This window comes from Scyliorhinus torazame, chromosome 7 (assembly GCF_047496885.1).
Source record: "Scyliorhinus torazame isolate Kashiwa2021f chromosome 7, sScyTor2.1, whole genome shotgun sequence".
Lineage (NCBI taxonomy): Eukaryota > Metazoa > Chordata > Chondrichthyes > Carcharhiniformes > Scyliorhinidae > Scyliorhinus > Scyliorhinus torazame.
This window is the reverse complement of record NC_092713.1, coordinates 311,471,112-311,493,581: the sequence shown is the minus strand read 5'-3', so window position 1 is coordinate 311,493,581 and position 22,470 is coordinate 311,471,112. Positions and strand designations below refer to the sequence as shown.

The window sequence follows — 22,470 nt, the reverse complement described above, 5'->3', positions numbered from 1 at the left end:
GTTCAGAATGCTGTCATATCACCATTACCAGCATTGATAATGTGATGCTGGAGGTTCATGATCGTTTCACATATCCAGACTCTATAAACACCAGCAATATGTCACTGAAAGCTGAATTCAAACACACGCATTGTAAAAGGCGATGTCTGTTATGTCCAAGCTGAGGACGCGAGTGTGGAACTACAGCAAACTGACTGAGAACAGCATGCTACCAGCCTACTAAGCCTGGGACCTCAGTGCACTCCTTGACAATATTGATATCTGGACAATATATGCTATGTAGCATTTGACCGAGTATGGTGCCAATGGAAAACTGGAGTCAATGGGAACCAGGAGGTAAACTTGCGACTGGTTGAAGTCATACCTGGCACAAAGGAAGATGGCTGTGATGGTTGGAGGTCAATCATCTCAGCTCCAGGACATCATTGCAGGTGTTCCTCAGTTTCCGAGACCTAACCATCTCCAGCGTTTCCATTAATGACCTTTCATCATAAGGTCAGAAGTGGGAATGGTAACAGATGGCTGCACAATTTTCAGCACCCTTTGCAACTTTTCAGATACTGAAGCAGTTCAAGTCCAAACACAGAAAGACCTGGACAATTTCCAGGCTTAGGCTGACAAGTGGCAAGTGACATTTGTGCCACAGAAATGCCAGACAATGTCCAACCCAACATGCAAGGATCTAACCATTTTCTCTTTATGTTCAGCAACAACACTCAAAAAAGCTCAACAACATCCAGTGCAAAGCAGCCCGCTTGATTGCTACCCCTTCCACAACCTTTCAATCCCTCCACCACCAACAAACTGTGGCAGCCGTGTTTATCATCTATAAGATGTACTGTAGCGGTTCACCAATGTTCCTTAGGCAAAATCTTCCAAACCCACGACTCTGCTACCATCTAGAAGGACAAGAACAGAAGACACATGGAAATACCAGCAGCCAAAGGTTCCCCTCCAAGTCACTCACCATTCTGATTTGGAAATATAACACGGTTCCTTCACTGTCCCTGGATCAAAATCCTGGAATTCCCTTCCAAAAAGAACTATGGGTTACCTACACCTCGGGGACTGTAGTGGTCCAAAAGGCAGCTCACTGCCACCTTCTCAACAGCAACGAGGGAGGGGCAATAAATGCTGGCCTAGTCAGCGACACCCACATTCCACAAAATCAATTTAAAAAGTGAAAGTTTGAACATTTTACACTTCCGCTGTTTCATACATATCCTTATCATCTCACTCACAAAACCAGAAAATCCTGGACAATCACAGCAGATCTGACAGCATTAATGGAGAGAGAAGCTCCCTTCTATCTCCACAGAAGCTGTCAGATCTGCTGTCATTGTCCAGCATTTTCTGGTATTGTTTCAGATTCTAGCATCTGCCGTAACTTGCTTTTATTTTATCATCTCTTTTTAGGACAAGGCCCTGGAATATTCTAAGTCCAACTGCATACCCTCATTGCTGAGCCAAAAACATCAGCACTGGCCCAGCCACATTTATCATATGATTAATGGCCTAGACTCAAAGATATTCTGTGCAGTGACCTGGCTACTGCTGGAAGTCTATACCTCTGCTATACAGACAGCAGTACACGAGATGTCCATATCGGGGACAGTTAAACACAAATCAGGTGACAGTTGCTTACGGTTGTGGTCTGTGGACAGTTTGAAAGGGAAATGGAAGAGGTAAGTAAAAATTGGAAGTTCAGCAGGTTGAGAAATCGGAGGGTTGCAGATCCTGTGCCTCCTTTTTTTACAAAAACATTTTATTAGGGTATTTGTAGTCTTTATAATAATAACGATAACAGCAACATAAACATGGTACATAAAACATTTCCATCCCTAACACGTGCTTCGCACCCCCAACAATGAAACAATAGCCTAACCGCACCCCCCACCCCTCCCCCCAGATTCCTGCCTCTGCTGACATTTTAATTTTCACCGAGAAAGTCGACGAACGGCTGCCACCTCCGGACGAACCCTAAGATTGACCCTCTTAGGGCGAACTTAGTTTTCTCGATACTGAGAAACCCAGCCATGTCACTAACCCAGGTCTGTCATTTCGGGGGCTTCGAGTCCCTCCACATTAACAGAATCCGTTTCTGGGCTACCAGGGGGGCAAAGGCCAAAACCTCAGCCTCTTTCGTCCCCTGGACCCCCGGCTCTTCCGACACCCAAAGATCGCCACCTCTGGACTCGGCACCACCCGTGTTTTAAGTACCTTGGACATAGCCTTAGCAAAACCCTGCCAAAACCCTCTAAGCTTCGGGCATGCCCAAAACATGTGGACATGATTTACAAAACCTCCCGCGCACCTCGCACACCTGTCCTCTACCCCAAAAAACTTTCTCATCCAGGCCACCGTCATATGTGCCCAGTGGACTTCCGGTTGCGGCTTTGCCTAGGTAGGTCGCACGTTCGGCAGCTCCCACCGGGAACGGACTTTTGGGCTCTTCAGAGAGGCCGCAACGGCAATTGTTCAACGGCTTCCAGTGTGGGAAGGTGACAGCCCGGTCCCCCCGACATTATATGGATTGGACCAGGCGTGGAACGGTTAAAAAAGTGATCCTGGTGCAGCGAAAAGTGCGAGGGAGGAAAAGGAAGATGGCGGCAGGTGGAGATCAAGCAGCGTGGGCGCAGTGGTCGCAGGAGCAGCAAGTGTTTCTTAAACGTTGCTTTGAGGAGCTGAGGACAGAAATGCTGGCGCCAATGAAGGCGCCGATTGAGAAGCTTGTGGAGACCCAGAAGGCCCAAGGGGCGGCGATCCGGGAGGTGTGGCAAAAAGCCTCAGAGAACGAGGATGAGATCTTGGGCCTGGCGGTAAAGGTGGAGGCGCACGAGGCACTGCACAAAAGGTGGGCGGAAAAATTCGAGGACCTGGAGAATAGGTCGAGGAGGAAGGATCTTCGGATTCTGGGTCTCCCTGAAGGAGTGGAGGGGCCCAATGCTGGGGCATATATGAGCACGATGCTCAATTCTCTGATGGGCGCGGGAGCTTTCCCGCGGCCCCTGGAGCTGGATGGGGCACATCGGGTCCTGGCAAGGAGACCCAAAGCCAACGAGCCGCCAAGGGCTGTAGTGGTGAGGTTCCACTGCTTTATGGACAGAGAGTGTGTCCTGAGATGGGCCAAAAAAGAGCGGAGCAGCAGGTGGGAGAACACAGAGATCCAAATTTACCAGGACTGGAGTGTGGAGGTGGCTAAGAAGAGGGCTGGTTTCAACCGGGCTAAGGCGGTGCTCCATCGGAAGGGGGTGAAGTTCGGGATGCTGCAGCCAGCGCGATTTTGTGTCATGTTCCAAGATCGGCACCACTATTTTGAAAAGCCTGATGAGGCATGGAACTTTATACAGACTGAAAAGTTGGACTCAAATTGAGGGTTTGTCGTGGGGGGATGTTTACTGTGTTTACTGCGTTTGGGGACTGTTCTTTTTGTTTGAGTGCTGGGTGGGGATGGGTGAAAGGCTTTGATGTGGGGGCTGCGGGAGAGTGTGGGTGTCGGTGTTGGAGGGGCAGGGCCCCACGGAGGAAGAGGGGGGGTGTAGGCCCGGGGATGGAGAGTTGGGGTAAGGCCGCAAAAAGGAGCTGCGCCAGAGGGGACGGGGCCGGCTCAGGAAAGCGCGGGCTTTTTCCCGCGTTAGGGAAGGATGGGGCGGAGCCAGGGGGGAAGGGCAGTGCTGGAGAGGAGCACACACTGACTGCCAAGGGGTGGGGGGATTCTCACACTGGGGGGTCGATGGAATGGCGGGAGAGGCCGGGGTCAGCAGGAGTCAGCTGACTTACGGGAGTGTCATGGGGGGAGCAAAATGGCTAGATGAGGATCTAGCGGGGGAGAGGGGGGAGGGGGGGGGGGGGAACTGGGTTGCTGCTGCATTGGCCAAAGGGGAGCTGGAAGTAGGAGAGGTAGTCGGGACGGGGGACGGCAGCCTGGGGGACTGGAGGGTGCGGGAGGCACGGGCATGTGGCTGGCCTAGAAAAGGAGATGGCTAGTCGTCAGGGTGGGGGGGCGAGTAGCCCCCCGATCCGGCTGACAAGTTGGAATGTGAGGAGCCTGAATGGGCCGGTCAAGAGGACCCGGGTGTTCGCGTGCTTAAGGGACTGAAGGCAGACGTGGTTATGCTCCAGGAGGCATATCTGAAGGTGGCAGATCAGGTTAGGCTGAGAAAGGGATGGGGAGGGCAGGTCTTTCATTCAGGGCTGGAAGCAAAGAACAGAGGGGTTGCAATACTGATGGGGAAGCGGGTGTCATTCGAGGGTGGAGGAGGAGGAGGTGGCTGGTTTGTGGGCGCCGATTGGGCTGGATAATGGAGGTCGATATGTGATGGTGAGTGGTAGGTTGCAGGGGGTGCGGGTGGTACTGGTGAACGCATATGCCCCGAATTGGGATGATGCCGGATTTATGAAACGCATGCTGGGTCGGATTCCGGATCTGGAGGTAGGAAGCTTGATAATGGGGGGGGACTTCAACACGGTGCTGGACCCAGCACTGGATCGTTCTAGGTCCAGGACGGGTAAGAGGCCGGCTGCGGCCAACGTGCTCAGGGGGTTTATGGACCAGATGGGGGGAGTGGATCTGTGGAGGTTTGCCAGGCGGCAGGCCAGGGAATTTTCCTTCTTTTCCCATGTCCATAGAGCCTACTCCCAGATAGATTTTTTTCATTTTGAGTAGGGCGCTAATCCTGAAAGTGGAGGGAATGGAATATTCGGCCATAGCCATCTCAGACCACGCCCCGCATTGGGTGGAGCTGGAGTTGGGGGAGGAGAGGGACCAGCGCCCGCTGTGGCGCCTTGATGTGGGACTGTTGGCGGATGAGGGGATGTGCGGGCGGGCGCGGGGGTGTACTGAAAGATATTTGGAGGCCAACGACAATGGGGAGGTGCAGGTGGGGGTAGTCTGGGAGGCGTTGAAGGCGGTGGTCAGTGGAGAGCTAATCTCCATTCGGGCCCACAAGGAGAAGAGAGAGGGGAGGAAGAGGGAGAGGTTGGTGGGGGAGCTTTTAAGGGTGGACAGGAGGTACGCAGAGGTCCCCGAGGAGGGGCAACTTAGGGAGCGACGGAACCTCCAGACGGAATTCGACCTGTTGACCACGAGGAAAGCAGAGGCACAGTGGAGGAAAGCGCAGGGGGCGACGTATGAGTATGGGGAGAAGACGAGTCGGATGCTGGCACATCAGCTTCATAAGAGGGAGGCAGCGAGGGAGATTGGTGGAGTTAAGGATAGAGGGGGGAATACGGTGCGGAGTGTGGTGAGAATAAACAAGATATTTAGGGACGTCTATGGGGATCTGTACAGGTCTGAGCCCCCAGCGGGGGAGGAGGGGATGCGACGATTCCTAGATCAGCTGAGGTTCCCGAGGGTGGAGGAGGAGGAGGTGGCTGGTTTGGGGGCGCCGATTGGGCTGGAGGAGCTGGTTAAAGGATTGGGGAGCATGCAGGCGGGAAAGGCCCCGGGGCCGGATGGGTTCCCGGTTGAATTCTACAGGAAATACGTGGACCTGCTGGGCCAGTTGCTAGTGAGATCTTTTAATAAGGCGAGGGAGGGGGGACCTTTCCCCCAACAATGTCCAGGGCGCTGATTTCTTTGATCTTGAAGCCGGACAAGGATCCATTGCAATGTGGGTCGTATAGACTGATCTCGCTCCTCAATGTTGACGCTAAGTTGCTGGCGAAGGTGCTGTCTACGAGAATTGAGGACTGTGTCCCGGGGTGATTCATGAGGACCAGACGGGATTTGTGAAGGGTAGGAAGCTAAATCCAAATGTGCGGAGGCTCCTCAATGTGATTATGATGCCCTCGGTGGACGGGGAAGCGGACGTAGTGGCAGCTATGGACACGGAGAAGGCCTTTGATCAGGTGGAGTGGTAGTATCTTTGGGAAGTGTTGCGGAGGTTTGGGTTCTGGGAGGGGTTCATCAGTTGGGTCAGGCTGCTATATAGAGCCCCAGTGGCGAGTGTGGCTACGAACCGGCGGAGGTCGGAGTACTTTCGGCTGTACCGGGGGACGAGGCAGGGGTGCCCCTTATCCCCCTTGTTGTTTGCACTGGCAATTGAACCGCTGGCCATGGCATTGAGGTAGTCCAGGAAATGGAGAGGACTGGTCCGGGGGGGAGAGGAACACCGGGTGACATTGTATGCCGATGACCTGTTGTTGTATGTGGCGGATCCAGTGGAGGGGATGGCGGAGGTCATGCGGATCCTTAGGGAGTTTGGGGACTTTTCAGGGTATAAACTCAATGTAGGGAAGAGTGAGCTATTTGTGCTGCATTCAGGGGACCAGGGAAGGGGGATAGACGAGCTACCGCTGAAGAGGGCGGAAAGGAGCTTTTGGTACCTCGGGATCCAAGTAGCTAGGAGTTGGGGGGCCCTGCACAAGTTCAATTTGACGTGGTTGGTGGAGCAGGTGGAGGAGGATTTTAAAAGATGGGATATGCTGCCACTCTCACTAGCGGGTAGGGTGCAGTCGGTCAAAATGACGGTCCTCACGAGGTTTCTCTTTGTGTTCCAGTGCCTTCCCATTATGATCCCCAAGGCCTTTTTCAAACGGGTAAGCAGGAGCATCATGGGATTTGTGTGGGCGAATAAGACCCCGAGCGTGAAGAGAGTGTTTCTGGAGTGTAGCAGGGACAGGGGGGGTGGCTGGCTCTGCCAAATTTGTGTGGCTATTATTGGGCAGCCAATGTGGCGATGATCCGTAAGTGGGTAATGGAGGGAGAGAGGGCGGCGTGGAAGAGGCTAGAGATGGCGTCCTGTGTGGGCACGAGCCTGAGGGCGCTGGTGACGGCACCGCTGCCGCTCTCGCCGACAAGGTACACCACGGGTCCGGTGGTGGCGGCGACGCTTAAGAGCTGGGGGCAGTGGCAGCGACACAGGGGCAAGGTGGGAGCCTCGGTTTGGTCCCCGATTTGGGAGAACCATCGGTTCATCCCGGGAACGATGGATGGGGGGTTTCGGAGCTGGCATCGGGCAGGGATTAGAAGAATGGGGGACCTGTTCATCGATGGGACGTTTGCGAGCCTAGGGGCGGTGGAGGAGAAGTTTGGGCTACCCCTGGGAAACGCTTTCAGGTACATGCAAGTGAGGGTGTTTGGAAGGTGGCAGGTGAGGGAATTCCCGCTGCTCCCGGCACGTGGGATTCAGGACAAGGTGATTTCGGGTGTATGGGTTGGAGAAGGCAAGGTTTCGGCGATTTACCAGGAGCTGAAGGAAGAGAAGGAGGCCTCGGTGGAGGAGTTATAGGGCAGGTGGGAGGCAGAGCTTGGGGAGGAGATAGATGAGGGTCTGTGGGCTGATGCCCTGAGTAGGGTTAATTCTTCCTCCTCTTGCGCAGGCTCAGCCGAATACAGTTCAAAGTTATTCACCGAGCGCATATGAGAGGGGCAAGGTTGAGTAGGTTCTTTGGGATGGAAAACATATGAGGAAGGTGCTCGGGGAGCCCGGCAAATCACGTCCATATGTTCTGGTCGTGCCCGGCGCTGGATGGGTTTTGGAGGGGTTGTGCGTGGACTATGTCCAAGGTGGTGAATGCCCGGGTCAAGCCGAGCTGGGGATTAGCATTATTTGGGGTATCGGACGAGCCGCGAGTGCAGGAGGCGAAAGAGGCCGGTATTCTGGCCTTTGCATCCCTGGTAGCCCGGCGGAGGATTTTGCTACCATGGAAAGATCGAAGCCCCCTAGTGTGGAAGCCTGGATCAATGACATGGCAGGGTTCATCAAGCTGGAGAGGATAAAGTTTGCCTTGTGAGGGTCTGTGCAAGGGTTCTCCAGGCGGTGGCAACGGTTCCTAGACTCTCTCGCAAAGCGTTAGGAGGAGGTCAGCAGCAGCAGCAGCCCGGGGGGGGGGGGGGGGTGCGCGCGAGGGGGGGGTTTCTTTTGGGGTGGTGTTTGGGTGAAGGTGGGAGGTTTTCCCTATTTGGGTTCTTACATGTTTTTTGGGGGGTTATTGTATATGGGGGGAATCCAATGTATAATTTCTGATTGTTGTGTTCTTGTATCTTTCTTTCTGCTGGGGGGGGGTGGAGGTTGTTGAAAGTTTGTTGAAAAATTTGAATAAATATATGTTAAAAAAAATATATATGCCCGGTGAACCCCCTTAAATTGTATCAGGCCTGGCACATAATGAGGATGTGTTAACCCTGCTTAAGGCATCCGCCCATAGACCCGCCTCTATCTCTTCCCCTAGCTCATCTTCGCACTTGCCCTTTAGTTCCTCTATCTGAGTTTCTTCCGACTCCATAAGTTCTTTGTAGATATCTGATACCTTCCCCTCTCCCACCCATGTTCTGGAAACTACCCTGTCCTGTACCCACCATGGAGGCAGGAGTGGGAAGTTCGAAACCTGCCTTCTCAGGACATCCCGTACCTGCAGATATCTAAACCCATTCCCTGTTCACAGTTCAAATTTCTCCTCCAAATCCTTCAAGTTAGGGGAGCTCCCATCTATATATAGATCTCCCATCCTCTCAATACTTACTCTTTGCCATCTCCGAAACCCACGATCCAGCCTTTCCGGCACAAATGGATGGTTGTTGTAAATCGGGGCCCAGACCAATGCTCACTCTGCTCTCCTATATTTCCTCCACTTCCCCCAGACTCTCAGAGCCGCCACTACCACCGGACTTGTGGAGTACCGGGCCGACGAGAATGGCAGAGGTGCCGTTATCAGTGCCCCAAAACTTGTGTTCTTACACAATGCTGCCTCTACTCGCTCCCACACCGACCCCTCCCCACCCCAGTATCCACTTCCTAATCATGGCTATATTAGCCACCCAGTAGTAGTTACAAAGGTTCGGCAGCGCCAACCCACCCTCCTCCCTCCGACTATGCTCCAACAACACTTTCTTCACTCGCCCACACAAAGCCCCAAATCACCTTATTCAGCCGTTTAAAAACGGCCCTCGGGATAAAGATGGGGAGACACTGAAAGACAAACAGAAATCTGGGGCGGACCGTCATTTTCACGGTCTGTACCCTCCCCGCCAGTGACAGCAGGAGCATGTCCCATCTCCTAATGTCCTCCTTCATTTGTTCTACAAGCCGGGACAAGTTTAACTTGTGCAATGTCTCCCATTCCCAGGCCACATGGATTCCCAGATGGTGAAAGCTCCTTCCTACCATTCTAAACGGCAGCTCTCCCAGTCTCCTCTCCTGCCCCCTCGCCTGGATCGCGAACATCTCGCTTTTCCCCTTATTCAATTTATTCCCCGAAAATCTGCCAAATTCCCCTATGGTCTGCATCATCTCCCCCATCCCCTCTAAAGGGTCCAAAATGTACAGGAGGAGGTAATCCACGTAAAGCGAGACCCGATGCTCCACGCCCACCCCCCCCCCCCCCCCCACACCCCTCCCCCGGCTTCCCAGACCAGCCCTTTCCATTTCCTGGACGACTTTAACGTCATAGCCAATGGCTCTATGGCCACAGCAAACAACAGCGGGGAGAGGGGATACCCTTGCTTGTCCCTTAATGCAGTTTAAAATAGCCGAACCATCAGCCGTTTTGTATGCATGCTTGCTACTGGTGCCTGATACAGCAACTGTACCCAATCAATGAAGCCCTGATCAAACTCTAAACTTCCTAACACCTCCCACAAATAATTCCACTCAACCTGATCAAAGGCCTTTTCCGCATCCATCGCAACCACCACCTCCATCACTCCCCCCCCCCCGCCCCCCCCCCCCCCGGAGGGCATCTTGATTATGTTTAAGAACCTTCTAACATTGGCCGTGAGTTGCTTGCCCTTTACAAACCCCGACTGGTCTTCCCCTATCACCTCCGGGGCTCAGTCCTCTATCGTTGTGGTCAATATCTTAGCCAGCAGTTTGGCGTCCACATTCAGTAGGGAGATCGGCCTGTATGACCCGCATTGTTCAGGGTCCTTCTCCCACTTCAGAGATCCTGTGCCTCCTTGGCCACTATTTTCACTGCAGCAACTGTGATAGAGACATGGGAACATAGGAACATCAGACTTAAGAACAGGAATAGACCAACCAGCCTTTTGATTCTGCTCCACCATTCAAGGTGTTCATGGCTGATCTGGTTGTGGTCAAAAGCTCTACTTTACTGTTTGCCCCTCACAACCCTTGCCTTCCTTATCTACTAAAACTCTGTATGACTCTGCCTTGAATAAATTCAATGACCCAGCCTCTACTGTTTCCTGGAGAAGAGAATTCCACATACTGACGACCGTTTGAGAACAATAAAAATCTAATCTCCGTCTTAAAGTATAGACCTTTAATTCACAAACTGTGTATCTTGGTTCTGGTCTCTCTCACAAAATAGAAACATCCTCACAATATTTACCCTTTATAAACATTCTCATGGTATCCATCTGGTCAAATCCCCTCAGGATCTTATATGTTTCATTAAAATCACCTTTAATTCTCCTAAACTCGAATGGGTATATGCCCAACCTGTTCAGCCTTTCTTGATAAGATAAATCCCTCATCACGCAAATGAGTCGAGTGAATCTTCTCTGTACTGTTTCTAAAACAAACTGCAGCCTTTCTGGTATTTTCGATGTGGTCTCATCAATACCCTATACAACGTTCCTGCACGTATATTCCATTCCCCTTGTAATAAATGACTGTCATGTCAGAATGGAGCTCCTGAACCATGGCAGGAAATATTTAATGCAGTAATGATAATGATGACGTACACCATCATGCCATGAGATGCAAGGATACCACGACAATAATTTTAATATATCCAAGATGATGAATCTCTTGACTGGCTTCCCATTTTCCATGCTGCTTAATCTAGTGCTCCAGAAGCTTCGTTTTTAACATTTTAACAAGAGAACTATTATAACCCTACAGGAGGTACAGGAGGCTCGGGGATCTGCAGGCTCAGAGTTCCCGTGGTCTCACTGAGTACGATTTACCCAGATGAGGGGGCGAGGCTACCTCGCTTTCCTTGGAAGCTGGGACAGACATACCCCATTCTGGCTGGGCAGGTGCAGGAGACCCTTCGGGAAGTAGGAGGTGGAAATTGTCAGAAGAATAAATTGAAACGTTTCTAGTCATCACTTCCGAGTGGTCGCTTCCCTGTGACTTTACAGTGCAACAAGGGTTAGGTGGGGCTTGAGGAAGCGCCATTGTCTCCAGACCAGGCCCACCTCGATTAGGCCTCAGGAATCCTTAACAGATATGCCACTCATCGGTAAGCTAGAAGAGTTTGACGCTGAGACGGGGGATTGGACTTAGTACATTAAGCGAACGTGCTACTTTTTCGTCTGAATAACATAGTCGGCGATGACAGACAGACGGTGACCCTTCTCACAGATTGCAGAGTGGAAACTTACAGCATTATCAAACGCTTAACTTTTCTTGACTCACCTACACCTGCTAGTTTGCGGAGCTGTTAACACTGGTTGGCAACTATTTTGACCTGAAACCACCTCTCATTGTTCACCAATTTCATTTCCATATGGCTTCTCAACACCTGGGCGAACTTGTTATGGACTTTCTATGCCATTTTCAGGAACTCGCCGAGTTCTGTGAGTTCGGCCCGACATTATCTGACACAGAGACAATTTGGCTTGCGGGATCCGAGATGGGGCGACTCAAGAATATTTGTTGCGTGAAACTAATCTGGACCTGAAAAAGGCGACTGAGAGAGTTTTGTCCCGGGAGGGCGCAAAATGCAGCGTCCTGAACCTCTGTCGCCCAACAGGGTGCCGAGCACCCATCTCCCACACTGCATTTCTGGAATCCCACTGCTGGGGACGCACTCCGGGTGGCAATTGTCGATGGCAACATTTTCCTGCCAACGGACAGCATGCTTCCTGCCACAGATCCCTGATACACAGGATAAATGCTTTGGCACCAGAAGGAATTTGCGGGGCAGACACCAGCAAGAAATTAAACCCTCCCGCCACCGTAACCCCGATGAGTGTCCCAGAGGGCAGATGTATTTCATTGATGATGAGCCGGAGAAAGCCCACTGCCTTTACTGCATTTCGCCACCATGGATGTTGTCTATTCAAGTTATGGTCCGGATCATTGGATTATTCCAGGATGGCTTCAGCACCAATCGGGAGAACTCCGCCAACATATCAGTAGACCCAGAGGCTAATCATGCTATTTTCGGGCCTGCCCCTTTCCCAACACTTTTAAACCAAAGGTCAATGCAGAACTGGACCATTTGGAGAAGTTGGATACGTCTACCCAGTGCAATTTGCAGATTTGGCTGTGCCGATCATGCCGTTTATGAAGCCTGATTGTTCCATCCACCTCTGTGGTTATTACAAAATGACCATCAACTGATTGTCCTGTCTGGATCGTTACCCGGTGCCAAAGATTGAGGACTGTGCAAGGCTGAGTGGAGGAAGGGCTTTCACTTAGCTCGACATGAGCCATGCCAATTGTCAATTGGTTTTAGACCCGTCCTCATGCAAATATATGATCATCAACATGCAAAGGGGATTGTATGAGTACACCCGGCTGCCATTCGGAGTCTCTTCAGTGGCATGGTAGCACAGTGGTTAGCACTGTCGCTTCACAGCGCCAGGGACCCAGGCTCGATTGCCGGCTTGGGTCACTGCCTGTGCGGAGTCTGCACGTTCTCCCTGTGTCTGCATGGGTATCCTCCGTGTGTTCCGGTTTCCTCCCACAAGTCCCTAAAGACATGCTTGTTAGGTGAATTGGACATTCTGAATTCTCCCTCAGTGTATCCGAACAGGCGCCAGAATGTGGCGGCGAGGAGATTTTACATTAACTTAACTGCAGTGCTAATGTTAGCCTACTTGGGACAATAATAAAGATTATTATTATTATGTGCCATATTCCAAATAGCGATTGAAAATATCCTCTGAGGATTGCCAGAGGAGGCAGTCTACCTGGATGATGTTCTGATTACAGGTTTGTCCGACCGAGAGCTCCTGAAAAATTGAGAGGACGTGCTACGAAAAGTGCATTTTCCACATGAAGGAGGTGGTCTATTTGGGCTATAGCGTTGACAGGCATGGACTGCACCCAGTAGACGATAAAGTACAGGCCACCCGGCAGGCGCTCATACTGAAGGATCCAACAGAACTTTGCTCGTTCTTGGGCCTTATAAATTAATACAGAAAGTTCATCCCGAACTTGGCGATGATGTTGGCCCATGGCATTTATGGTTAAAGAAGGGTCAGCGGTGGTTTGGGGACCCGCTGCAATTCGATGAAGTGAAACGACGACTGTTGTCCTCATGGCTACAGGGATGGTGCAGGCGGGAGGGGTTCAGATTTCTGGATCACTGGGGCTCTTTCTGGGGAAGGTGGGACCTCTACAGACAGGATGGTCTACATCTGAACCAGAGGGGCACAAACATCCTGGGGGGGGAGATTTGTTAGTGCTCTTTGGGGGGGTTTAAACTAATGCAGCAGGGGCGTGGGAACCTTGATTGTAGTTTTAGGGTAAGGGAGAATGAGAGTATAGAGGTCAGGAGCACAGATTTGACGTCGCAGGAGGGGGCCAGTGTTCAGGTAGGTGGTTTGAAGGTGTCTATTTCAATGCCAGGAGTATACGAAATAAGGTAGGGGAACTGGCAGCATGGGTTGGTACCTGGGACTTCGATGTTGTGGCCATTTCGGAGACATGGATAGAGCAGGGACAGGAATAGATGTTGCAGGTTCCGGGGTTTAAGTGTTTTAGTAAGCTCAGAGAAGGAGGCAAAAGAGGGGGAGGTGTGGCGCTGCTGGTTAAGAGCAGTATTACGGTGGCGGAGAGGATGCTAGATGGGGACTCATCTTCCGAGGTAGTATGGGCTGAGGTTAGAAACAGGAAAGGAGAGGTCACCCTGTTGGGAGTTTTCTATAGGCCTCCAAATAGTTCTAGGGATGTAGAGGAAAGGATGGCGAAGATGATTCTGGATAAGAGCGAAAGTAACAGGGTAGTTATTATGGGAGACTTTAACTTTCCAAATATTGACTGGAAAAGATATAGTTTGAGTACATTAGATGGGTCGTTTTTTGTACAGTGTGTGCAGGAGGGTTTCCTGACACAATATGTTGACAGGCCAACAAGAGGCGAGGCCACGTTGGATTTGGTTTTGGGTAATGAACCAGGCCAGGTGTTGGATTTGGAGGTAGGAGAGCACTTTGGGGACAGTGACCACAATTCGGTGATGTTTACGTTAATGATGGAAAGGGATAAGTATACACCGCAGGGCAAGAGTTATAGCTGGGGGAAGGGCGATTATGATGCCATTAGACGTGACTTGAGGGGGATAAGGTGGAGAAGTAGGCTGCAAGTGTTGGGCACACTAGATAAGTGGAGCTTGTTCAAGGATCAACTACTGCGTGTTCTTGATAAGTATGTACCGGTCAGGCAGGGAGGAAGGCGTAGAGCGAGGGAACCGTGGTTTACCAAAGAAGTGGAATCTCTTGTTAAGAGGAAGAAGGAGGCCTGTGTGAAGATGAGGTGTGAAGTTTCAGTTGGGGCAACGGATAGTTACAAGGTAGCGAGGAAGGATCTAAAGAGAGAGCTAAGACGAGCAAGGAGGGGACATGAGAAGTACTTGGCAGGTAGGATCAAGGAAAAGCCAAAAGCTTTCTATAGGTATGTCAGGAATAAGCGAATGACTAGGGATAGAGTAGGACCAGTCAAGGACAGGGATGGGAAGTTGTGCGTGGAGTCTGAAGAGATAGGAGAGATACTAAATGAATATTTTTCGTCAGTATTCACTCTGGAAAAAGATAATGTTGTGGAGGAGAATGCTGAGACCCAGGCTATTAGAATAGATGGCATTGAGGTACGTAGGGAAGAGGTGTTGGCAATTCTGGACAGGCTGAAAATAGATAAGTCCCCGGGGCCTGATGGGATTTATCCTAGGATTCTCTGGGAAGCCAGGGAAGAGATTGCTGGACCTTTGGCTTTGATTTTTATGACATCATTGGTACAGGAATAGTGCCAGAGGACTGGAGGATAGCAAATGTGGTCCCTTTGTTCAAAAAGGGGAGCAGAGACAACCCCGGCAACTATAGACCGGTGAGCCTCACGTCTGTAGTGGGTAAAGTCTTGGAGGGGATTATAAGAGACAAGATTTACAATCATCTAGATAGGAATAATATGATCAGGGATAGTCAGCATGGCTTTGTGAAGGGTAGGTCATGCCTCACAAACCTTATCGAGTTCTTTGAGAAGGTGACTGAACAGGTAGATGAGGGTAGAGGAGTTGATGTGGTGTATATGGATTTCAGTAAAGCGTTTGATAACGTTCCCCACGATAGGCTATTGCAGAAAATACGGAGGCTGGGGATTGAGGGAGATTTAGAGATGTGGATCAGAAATTGGCTAGCTGAAAGAAGACAGAGGGTGGTGGTTGATGGGAAATGTTCAGAATGGAGTTCAGTTACAAGTGGCGTACCACAAGGATCTGTTCTGGGGCCGTTGCTGTTTGTCATTTTTATCAATGACCTAGAGGAGGGCGCAGAAGGGTGGGTGAGTAAATTTGCAGATGATACTAAAGTCGGTGGTGTTGTCGACAGTGTGGAAGGATGTAGCAGGTTACAGAGGGATATAGATAAGCTGCAGAGCTGGGCTGAGAGGTGGCAAATGGAGTTTAATGTAGAGAAGTGTGAGGTGATTCACTTTGGAAGGAATAACAGGAATGCGGAATATTTGGCTAATGGTAAAGTTCTTGGAAGTGTGGATGAGCAGAGGGATCTAGGTGTCCATGTACATAGATCCCTGAAAGTTGCCACCCAGGTTGATAGGGTTGTGAAGAAGGCCTATGGAGTGTTGGGCTTTATTGGTAGAGGAATTGAGTTCCGGAGTCAGGAGGTCATGTTGCAGCTGTACAAAACTCTGGTACGGCCGCATTTGGAGTATTGCGTACAGTTCTGGTCACCGCATTATAGGAAGGACGTGGAGGCTTTGGAGCGGGTGCAGAGGAGATTTACCAGGATGTTGCCTGGTATGGAGGGAAAATCTTATGAGGAAAGGCTGATGGACTTGAGGTTGTTTTCGTTGGAGAGAAGAAGGTTAAGAGGAGACTTAATAGAGGCATACAAAATGATCAGGGGGTTAGATAGGGTGGACAGTGAGATCCTTCTCCCACGGATGGAAATGGCTGGCATGAGGGGACATAGCTTTAAACTGAGGGGTAATAGATATAGGACAGAGGTCAGAGGTAGGTTCTTTACGCAAAGAGTAGTGAGGCCGTGGAATGCCCTACCTGCAACAATAGTGAACTCGCCAACATTGAGGGCATTTAAAAGTTTATTGGATAAACATTTGGATGATAATGGCATAGTGTAGGTTAGATGACTTTTGTTTCGGTGCAACATTGTGGGCCGAAGGGCCTGTACTGCGCTGTATCGTTCTATGTTCTATGTCTGCTGACTTACTTTGACCCATCAAAGTCTTCGCTGCTCACATGCCTTGGCCTCCAGAATCTGGGCCATCCAGGCAAACAAGATGAACGATGGTGCTGAGCTGCCCATTGTATTCAGTTTATGCACATTGGCAGCAGCAGAGCGGAATTACCCTCAGATAGAAAACGAAAGTTCAACACTTGTGTTCCGCATTAAATGGTTCCATCAGTATGTCCATGAACATGCTTTCACAGCGTATAAAGACCATAAACCCCTACACGGATGCTCTTAGCTACCTCCCGCAACCCACCAGCACACCAATGCCAGTAGCATCAGATGAAGTAGTCGCGACCTTACATTTTATGGACCTTTTGGTGGCCCAAGTAAAGACATGGACACAGACAATTCACTGCTGGTCAGGGGCCATCACATAGTGCTGTACGGGGCCCAAGATCATGCCCTCACAGAGAACGTATGGCTTTTACCTCAAAGGTGGCAGAACTCAGTGTGGTGGATGGTATCCTGCGGTCAGGTTCGTGTGTGGTCGTCCTCAAGTTTGGCCAAGGAGCAATTTTTCAAAACCTCCATAGTGGACACCCAGGGGTCTCTAAACAGAAAATGTTAGCCTGAAGGTATGCGTGGTGGCCCAGCATATTGAGAAGTTGGCAAAATTGTGTACACGGTGCCAGGAGCACCAAAGGCTCCCCTGGCCGCACCACTTCACCGTGGGAATGGTTGGGCCAGCTATGGTCCCACCTCCATGTAGATTTTGCGGGTCCTTTTCAGCGGGCGATGCACCTAATTATAGTAGATACACATTCCAAATGGATGGATGTGCAACGGATGACGACGACGCCTACATTGCAGGCCGCCACCGAGCGGTTTAGACAAACTTTTAGTATTCACGGACTCACCAAGGTACTTGTATTCGACAATGGCACTGCATTTACAAGATTGGAGTTCGCCGATTTTCTGAAACAAAATGGGGTCCGTCATGTCCATACTGCACCTTCTCAGCCATCCTCAAATGGGTTGATGGAATGAGCCGTCCAGACATTCAAACTCGGGATGCCTCGGTTTCCCCCAGAAATCCATCTCACCCGTTTCCTGTTCTACGATACATCCATGCCGCAAGCTACCACCGGGGTGGTGCCCGCAGAACATTTGTTGGGATGTTGCTTGCACAGCCGATTGAGCCTCATTTTGCTGGACATCAGGGATAGGACCCACAACAAGCAGGAATGAAGCGAGCCAGAGACATTAGGGAATTTGTTGCAGGCGATACCATTTATGTCTGGAATTTTGCAGACGGGCATTGTGGGTTCTGGGAACGAGAATACAACGGTTCGGGCTAGTTTCGGATACGGTGTGGGTACACGGTAAAGACTCCAACAGACACATGGACCACCTTCGAAGCCGGGTGGAACAATTGCCCGAGGGTGGACAAAGGCCACCAATGCCAGTGGTGCCCGTCCCCTGGAAAGGCTGCCGGCAATGCCCAGTGACGCGATTGAGCTTTGTGACTCTGAAATATGGGCGGCCTAACCATCTGACCAGGAGTCGGAGAGGGACTTTGTGCCCATGGAAATCAACACTGGTCTGGGAGTGACCACCCAGCAAGGGACGGAGGAACTGCCCAGATGTTCAACCGGGAGGCAACGTTCCCCGGTCCGTTATACCCTTCTGGGCGAGGAATGGCGATGCTGGATAGACAACCCCAGGCAAATAGGACTCATTATTTTCCCCTCCCGTTGAAATGGACAACTTGCGGGCGGTATCAATCGACAGGAGGTCCAGGGATCTCCAACTTTAGAGTTCCTATGGCCTCACCTGAGTACCCCCCCGCCTCCCACCATTTCCTGGGACTGCTGGGACATAAATACCCCGGTTCGGTGTGGGCCAGGAGGCGAAAACCCTTCGCGGAGTCTGAGGTGTAAATTGTAAGGAAAATAAATCAAAACTTTTCGACAGCCATTGCTTCTGAGTGGTCAATTGCCTGAGTCTTTACATTAACAGAGCTGATAAAAATCTGCCAACATAGTTGCTTCATCCACCATTTCTTTGAGGAACACATCAATTACACAGCCCACATTAGGATGAAGTGTCAATTCCTGGAAGTGAATGATCGCATTTGGAAGGTACCACACCTACCATTTCGTGCAGGTGCATGTATTGTCGCTTCACTTTGTTTTGTTATTTCACTTACCTTACTGCCAAAATTAATGGGTTGTTTCATCTGTTGATTGCACTCTGAGAAATATATGTCAACGCCCTTTGTATCGCGTCTACGTGTGGCAGAATTGAAGGACGTGAGAACTACGCAGTTCCTGTTGTCTGGTTCAGTTGCTGAGCGAACCTGATAGCAGTAAGTTTCAGAAAGGGACCCAGTTCCACGAACTTCCATGAAATTTGCGGTTGGTTGAACATGGGAAACATTCCGCGGGTTTGCATTAGATTGCTTCAATATATTGTTTGTAATCTCACGTCGATAGCAACAAGTGTTTAGAAAACAATCGCTACCGTGACCATTGCTATTTTGACACATGGTTGTAACGAGAACAATTATTATAAACAGAAGGATGAATGAGACTGTCCCCAGTGATATAATGATATACATGGCCAAATTGGAAGAATGCTCGATATCTTGCGGCAGATTACTAATGCCTGACATAATCTCAGCAGAAATCTCCATCAATGACACAGTGGCTGTGACAGTAGCAGAGAGGGAGGGGTGCCCATTGTCCTTCACCAAGATTACAAGCACTTGTGTAGTTGAGTCTCTCTCTTTAAAGAGTCGTGTTGTCCTGATTTCTCCTGAGTTCCGTGTGACTGTGAAAAGAGTTCGATCAGTAGCTTGGATCAATTGGTAAATCAATCTGGCGTTCTGCCCAGAATCTTCATCAACTGCAGTCACCTTTGTCACCAGATAGCCCGGATAAGCAGATCGAGGTACAATTGCGTGTGTTCCATTTTTTGCCAGAGAGGATACAATTACAGGCGGGTTGTCATTTTGGTCGAGGATTACTACATTCACGATAACATCACTGCTGAGGAGTGGGATGCCACCATCCTTAGCTTGAACGTGGATTTGAAAGTTCTTAAATTGCTCATAGTCAAAAGAACGTTGTGAAAATATTCCACCATTTTCTGAATTAATAGATACAAAAGACATGGCAGACGTACCTTGAATCTGACTCGCCAGAATCGAGTAAGAAACGACAGAGTTTTGACCGAGATCAGAATCAAAAGCAGTGACGGAGCAGATAACGGTACCCGGTGTGTTGTTCTCGGATACGTAAGCTGTGTATGATGACTTTGTGAAGCGTGGTGCATTGTCATTAATGTCTGAGATCTCCAGTAGTATGATTTTGTTGACAAAGAGACGAGGAGACCCAGCGTCTGAACAAGTGACGTTTATTGTGTATTTGGAAACAGTTTCCCTGTCCAAAAATGCATTAGTCACCAACATGTACGAATTCTTGAAAGAGGATTTCAACTGGAATGGGAGGCTATTGAGAATATAACAGCTAGTGTTACCATTCACTCCAGATTCGGTATCCGTTACACTTATTAGAGCTACCATCGTCCCAATCGTAGCATTTTCCGTAATGGGGCTGGATAATGACATCAATGTCACCTCAGGTTCGACGTCATTCACGTCCACAATCTCCACTACAACTTTGCAATATACAGGTACAGAAGTGGCACCCTGGTCCTTAGCTTGCACATTCATTTCGTAAATGTTCGCTTCTTCGTAATCCAACACTCCTCTAACTAGGATTTCTCCTGTATGTGGTTCTACACTAAACAGTTCACGTACTCTTTCAGGGGTGTAACTGCTGAAAGAGTAGATTATATCCGCATTGGTGCCTTCGTCCAAATCAGTAGCACTCAGTTTAATTACTACTGTTTTCTCCACTATATTTTCAGTCACTTTCACCCAGTAAACAGACTGATCAAATACAGGCACATTGTCATTGACATCAAGGACCGTGATTATAATTTCGGCACTGCCAGATCGCTCTGGAATCGCGCCATCTAAGGCACTGATAAGCAAGGTATGAACAGCTTGTTCTTCTCTGTCCAAGAATTTATCAAGCAACAAATACACACTTTTAGTTCCATCACTGCTGTTTTGAACATCCAATGTGAAATGGTCATTCGGACTGAGGTTATAAGTGTGAACCGAATTTGTACCCACGTCGGGATCATGCGCACTCTGAAGTGGGAAGCGAGTTCCCGGTGGAGTTGACTCCAGAATCTCCAATCGTAGCTCACCCTGCGAAAAACTGGGGGAATTGTCATTGATATCTTCTATTTCCACCTCGGCACGGTACAGGTGTAATGGATTTTCCGTAACAATCTCCAGATTTTGCAAACACGTCAGAGTTTGACCGCAGAGCTGCTCTCTGTCAATTTTTTCATTAACAAACAAAACGCCATCCTGTAAATTGACTCCGAAATACCTTTTCTTTGCAGCTGACATGATGCGAAATCTACGGCTGGACAGTTCTCGTACATCTAATCCAACATCGTTAGCAATATTCCCAACAAAGGCGCCGTTTTCTAGTTCCTCTGGAATCGAATAATGAATCTGGGCAGAAACAGACACCCAGACATAAAGCAAGATAATGAAAAACGACGTTTGCATTATCTGTGAGAAGGCGTCCTTGCATTCGCAGTGTGGTGGGAATATTAATAAAACGTAGATATCGCTCAGAGCTGTCTGTCTTGATGCGAAGTCCAAAGGAAAAGGATTGATGAATAACATGTCCTCCTAATGGAGGGCGACTCGTAGGAAAGAAGATCAAAGATGGCTGAGATGCAACCGCACTCTGCTTCCTGCTTTCCTTCCCTTTCTTCTTCACCGTTGTGTGCGGTGCTGCGGGTCTGATGGATCTCTCTTCATTTTTCAATTCCTCATTGGTAGACAGCGACACAAAGAGTCTTATACAATAATTACACATAGCACTTCTTAAAGTCATATCATATTTCAGTGTAAAGATTTCTTCGCACATTGAATCGGTAATCATCTTGTCATAATTAACTGAAACTGCATCAGCAATTTAGATAATCTGCCAACGAAGTTAATGCAGGTTTGCTTGCGTGGTGACAACTACACATAACTTTTTTTTGGTCAACAAATTTGCTTAACTTGTTTTCCCTTTGAAGGATCTAATAAACTTTGCCGGAGACCAGAATATTCTGTGCATAACAAATGCTTGCAGGAATGTCGCTGCCCGCCTGGGGACACTTGTACTTTATTGTACTTTGTAACATTATTTCTCCCCGTGTCTGCGTGGGTTTCCTCCAGGTGTTCCGGTTTCCTCCCACAAGTCCCGGAAGACGTGCTTATTAGGTGAATTGGACATTCTGAATTCTCCCTCCGTGTATCCCAACAGGCGCCGGAATGTGGCGACTGGGGGCTTTCCACTGTAACTTCATTGCAGTGTTAAGGAAAGCCTACTTGTGACAATAAAGATTATTATTCTACTTGCGTTCAAACATTAGTAGTGCTCACATTCCTTTTGAAGTTAATGCACAAACAAAATTTTAACACGACCACAATTTGATTAAAAGTTAATTGTGCTATTTGTTTTTAATTTAGAGTATCCAATTATTTTTTCCAATTAAGGAGCAGTTTAGCGTGGCCAATCCACCTACCCTGCACATCTTTCGGGTTGTGGGGGTCAAACCCACGCAGACACGGGGCGAATGTGCAAACTCCACACAGACAGTGATTGCAGGAGCGGGATCGAACCTGGGACCTAGGCGCCGTGATGCAGCAGTGCTAACCACTGCGCCATCGTGCTGCCCTGTTAATTGTGCTATTACACTGACAAGGCAGATCCACTTTCCTTAATTTGATTTTCCTTGAGCGTAGGTCGATTCCAGTCTAAAAAATATTTAACTCAAACAGTCTGTACTTGTTTTCTAATTATTTTTGCAAATCATATGGAGGAATATGTTACTAATACGCAAATACTATATATCATGCAACAGTTGCTATCCCATTCCATCTGACTCGTAACAAGAAAGTTACGTTGGAAGCTTCCATAAAAAAATATTTAATTCTTCCTCAACATAAGTTGCACTCCATTTTCATTGGCATCAACCGCTTCATCTAGGCTTTCTCGTAACAATATTCAGGAAAGCGACACGAGACCAACTCATCACTCGAA

General features: G+C 49.3%; 1 protein-coding gene across 1 annotated transcript in view; it reads right to left on the bottom strand.

Annotated features, from left to right (window-relative positions):
• Nucleotides 1-22,470, bottom strand: part of LOC140427416 (uncharacterized) — a 363,190-nt gene that overhangs the window by 275,763 nt on the left and 64,957 nt on the right. Inside the window, exon 8 of the mRNA XM_072512950.1 lies at nt 18,495-21,065. Coding sequence (XP_072369051.1) covers nt 18,495-21,065 — 2,571 coding nt within the window. The remainder of the gene's footprint in view (nt 1-18,494; nt 21,066-22,470) is intronic.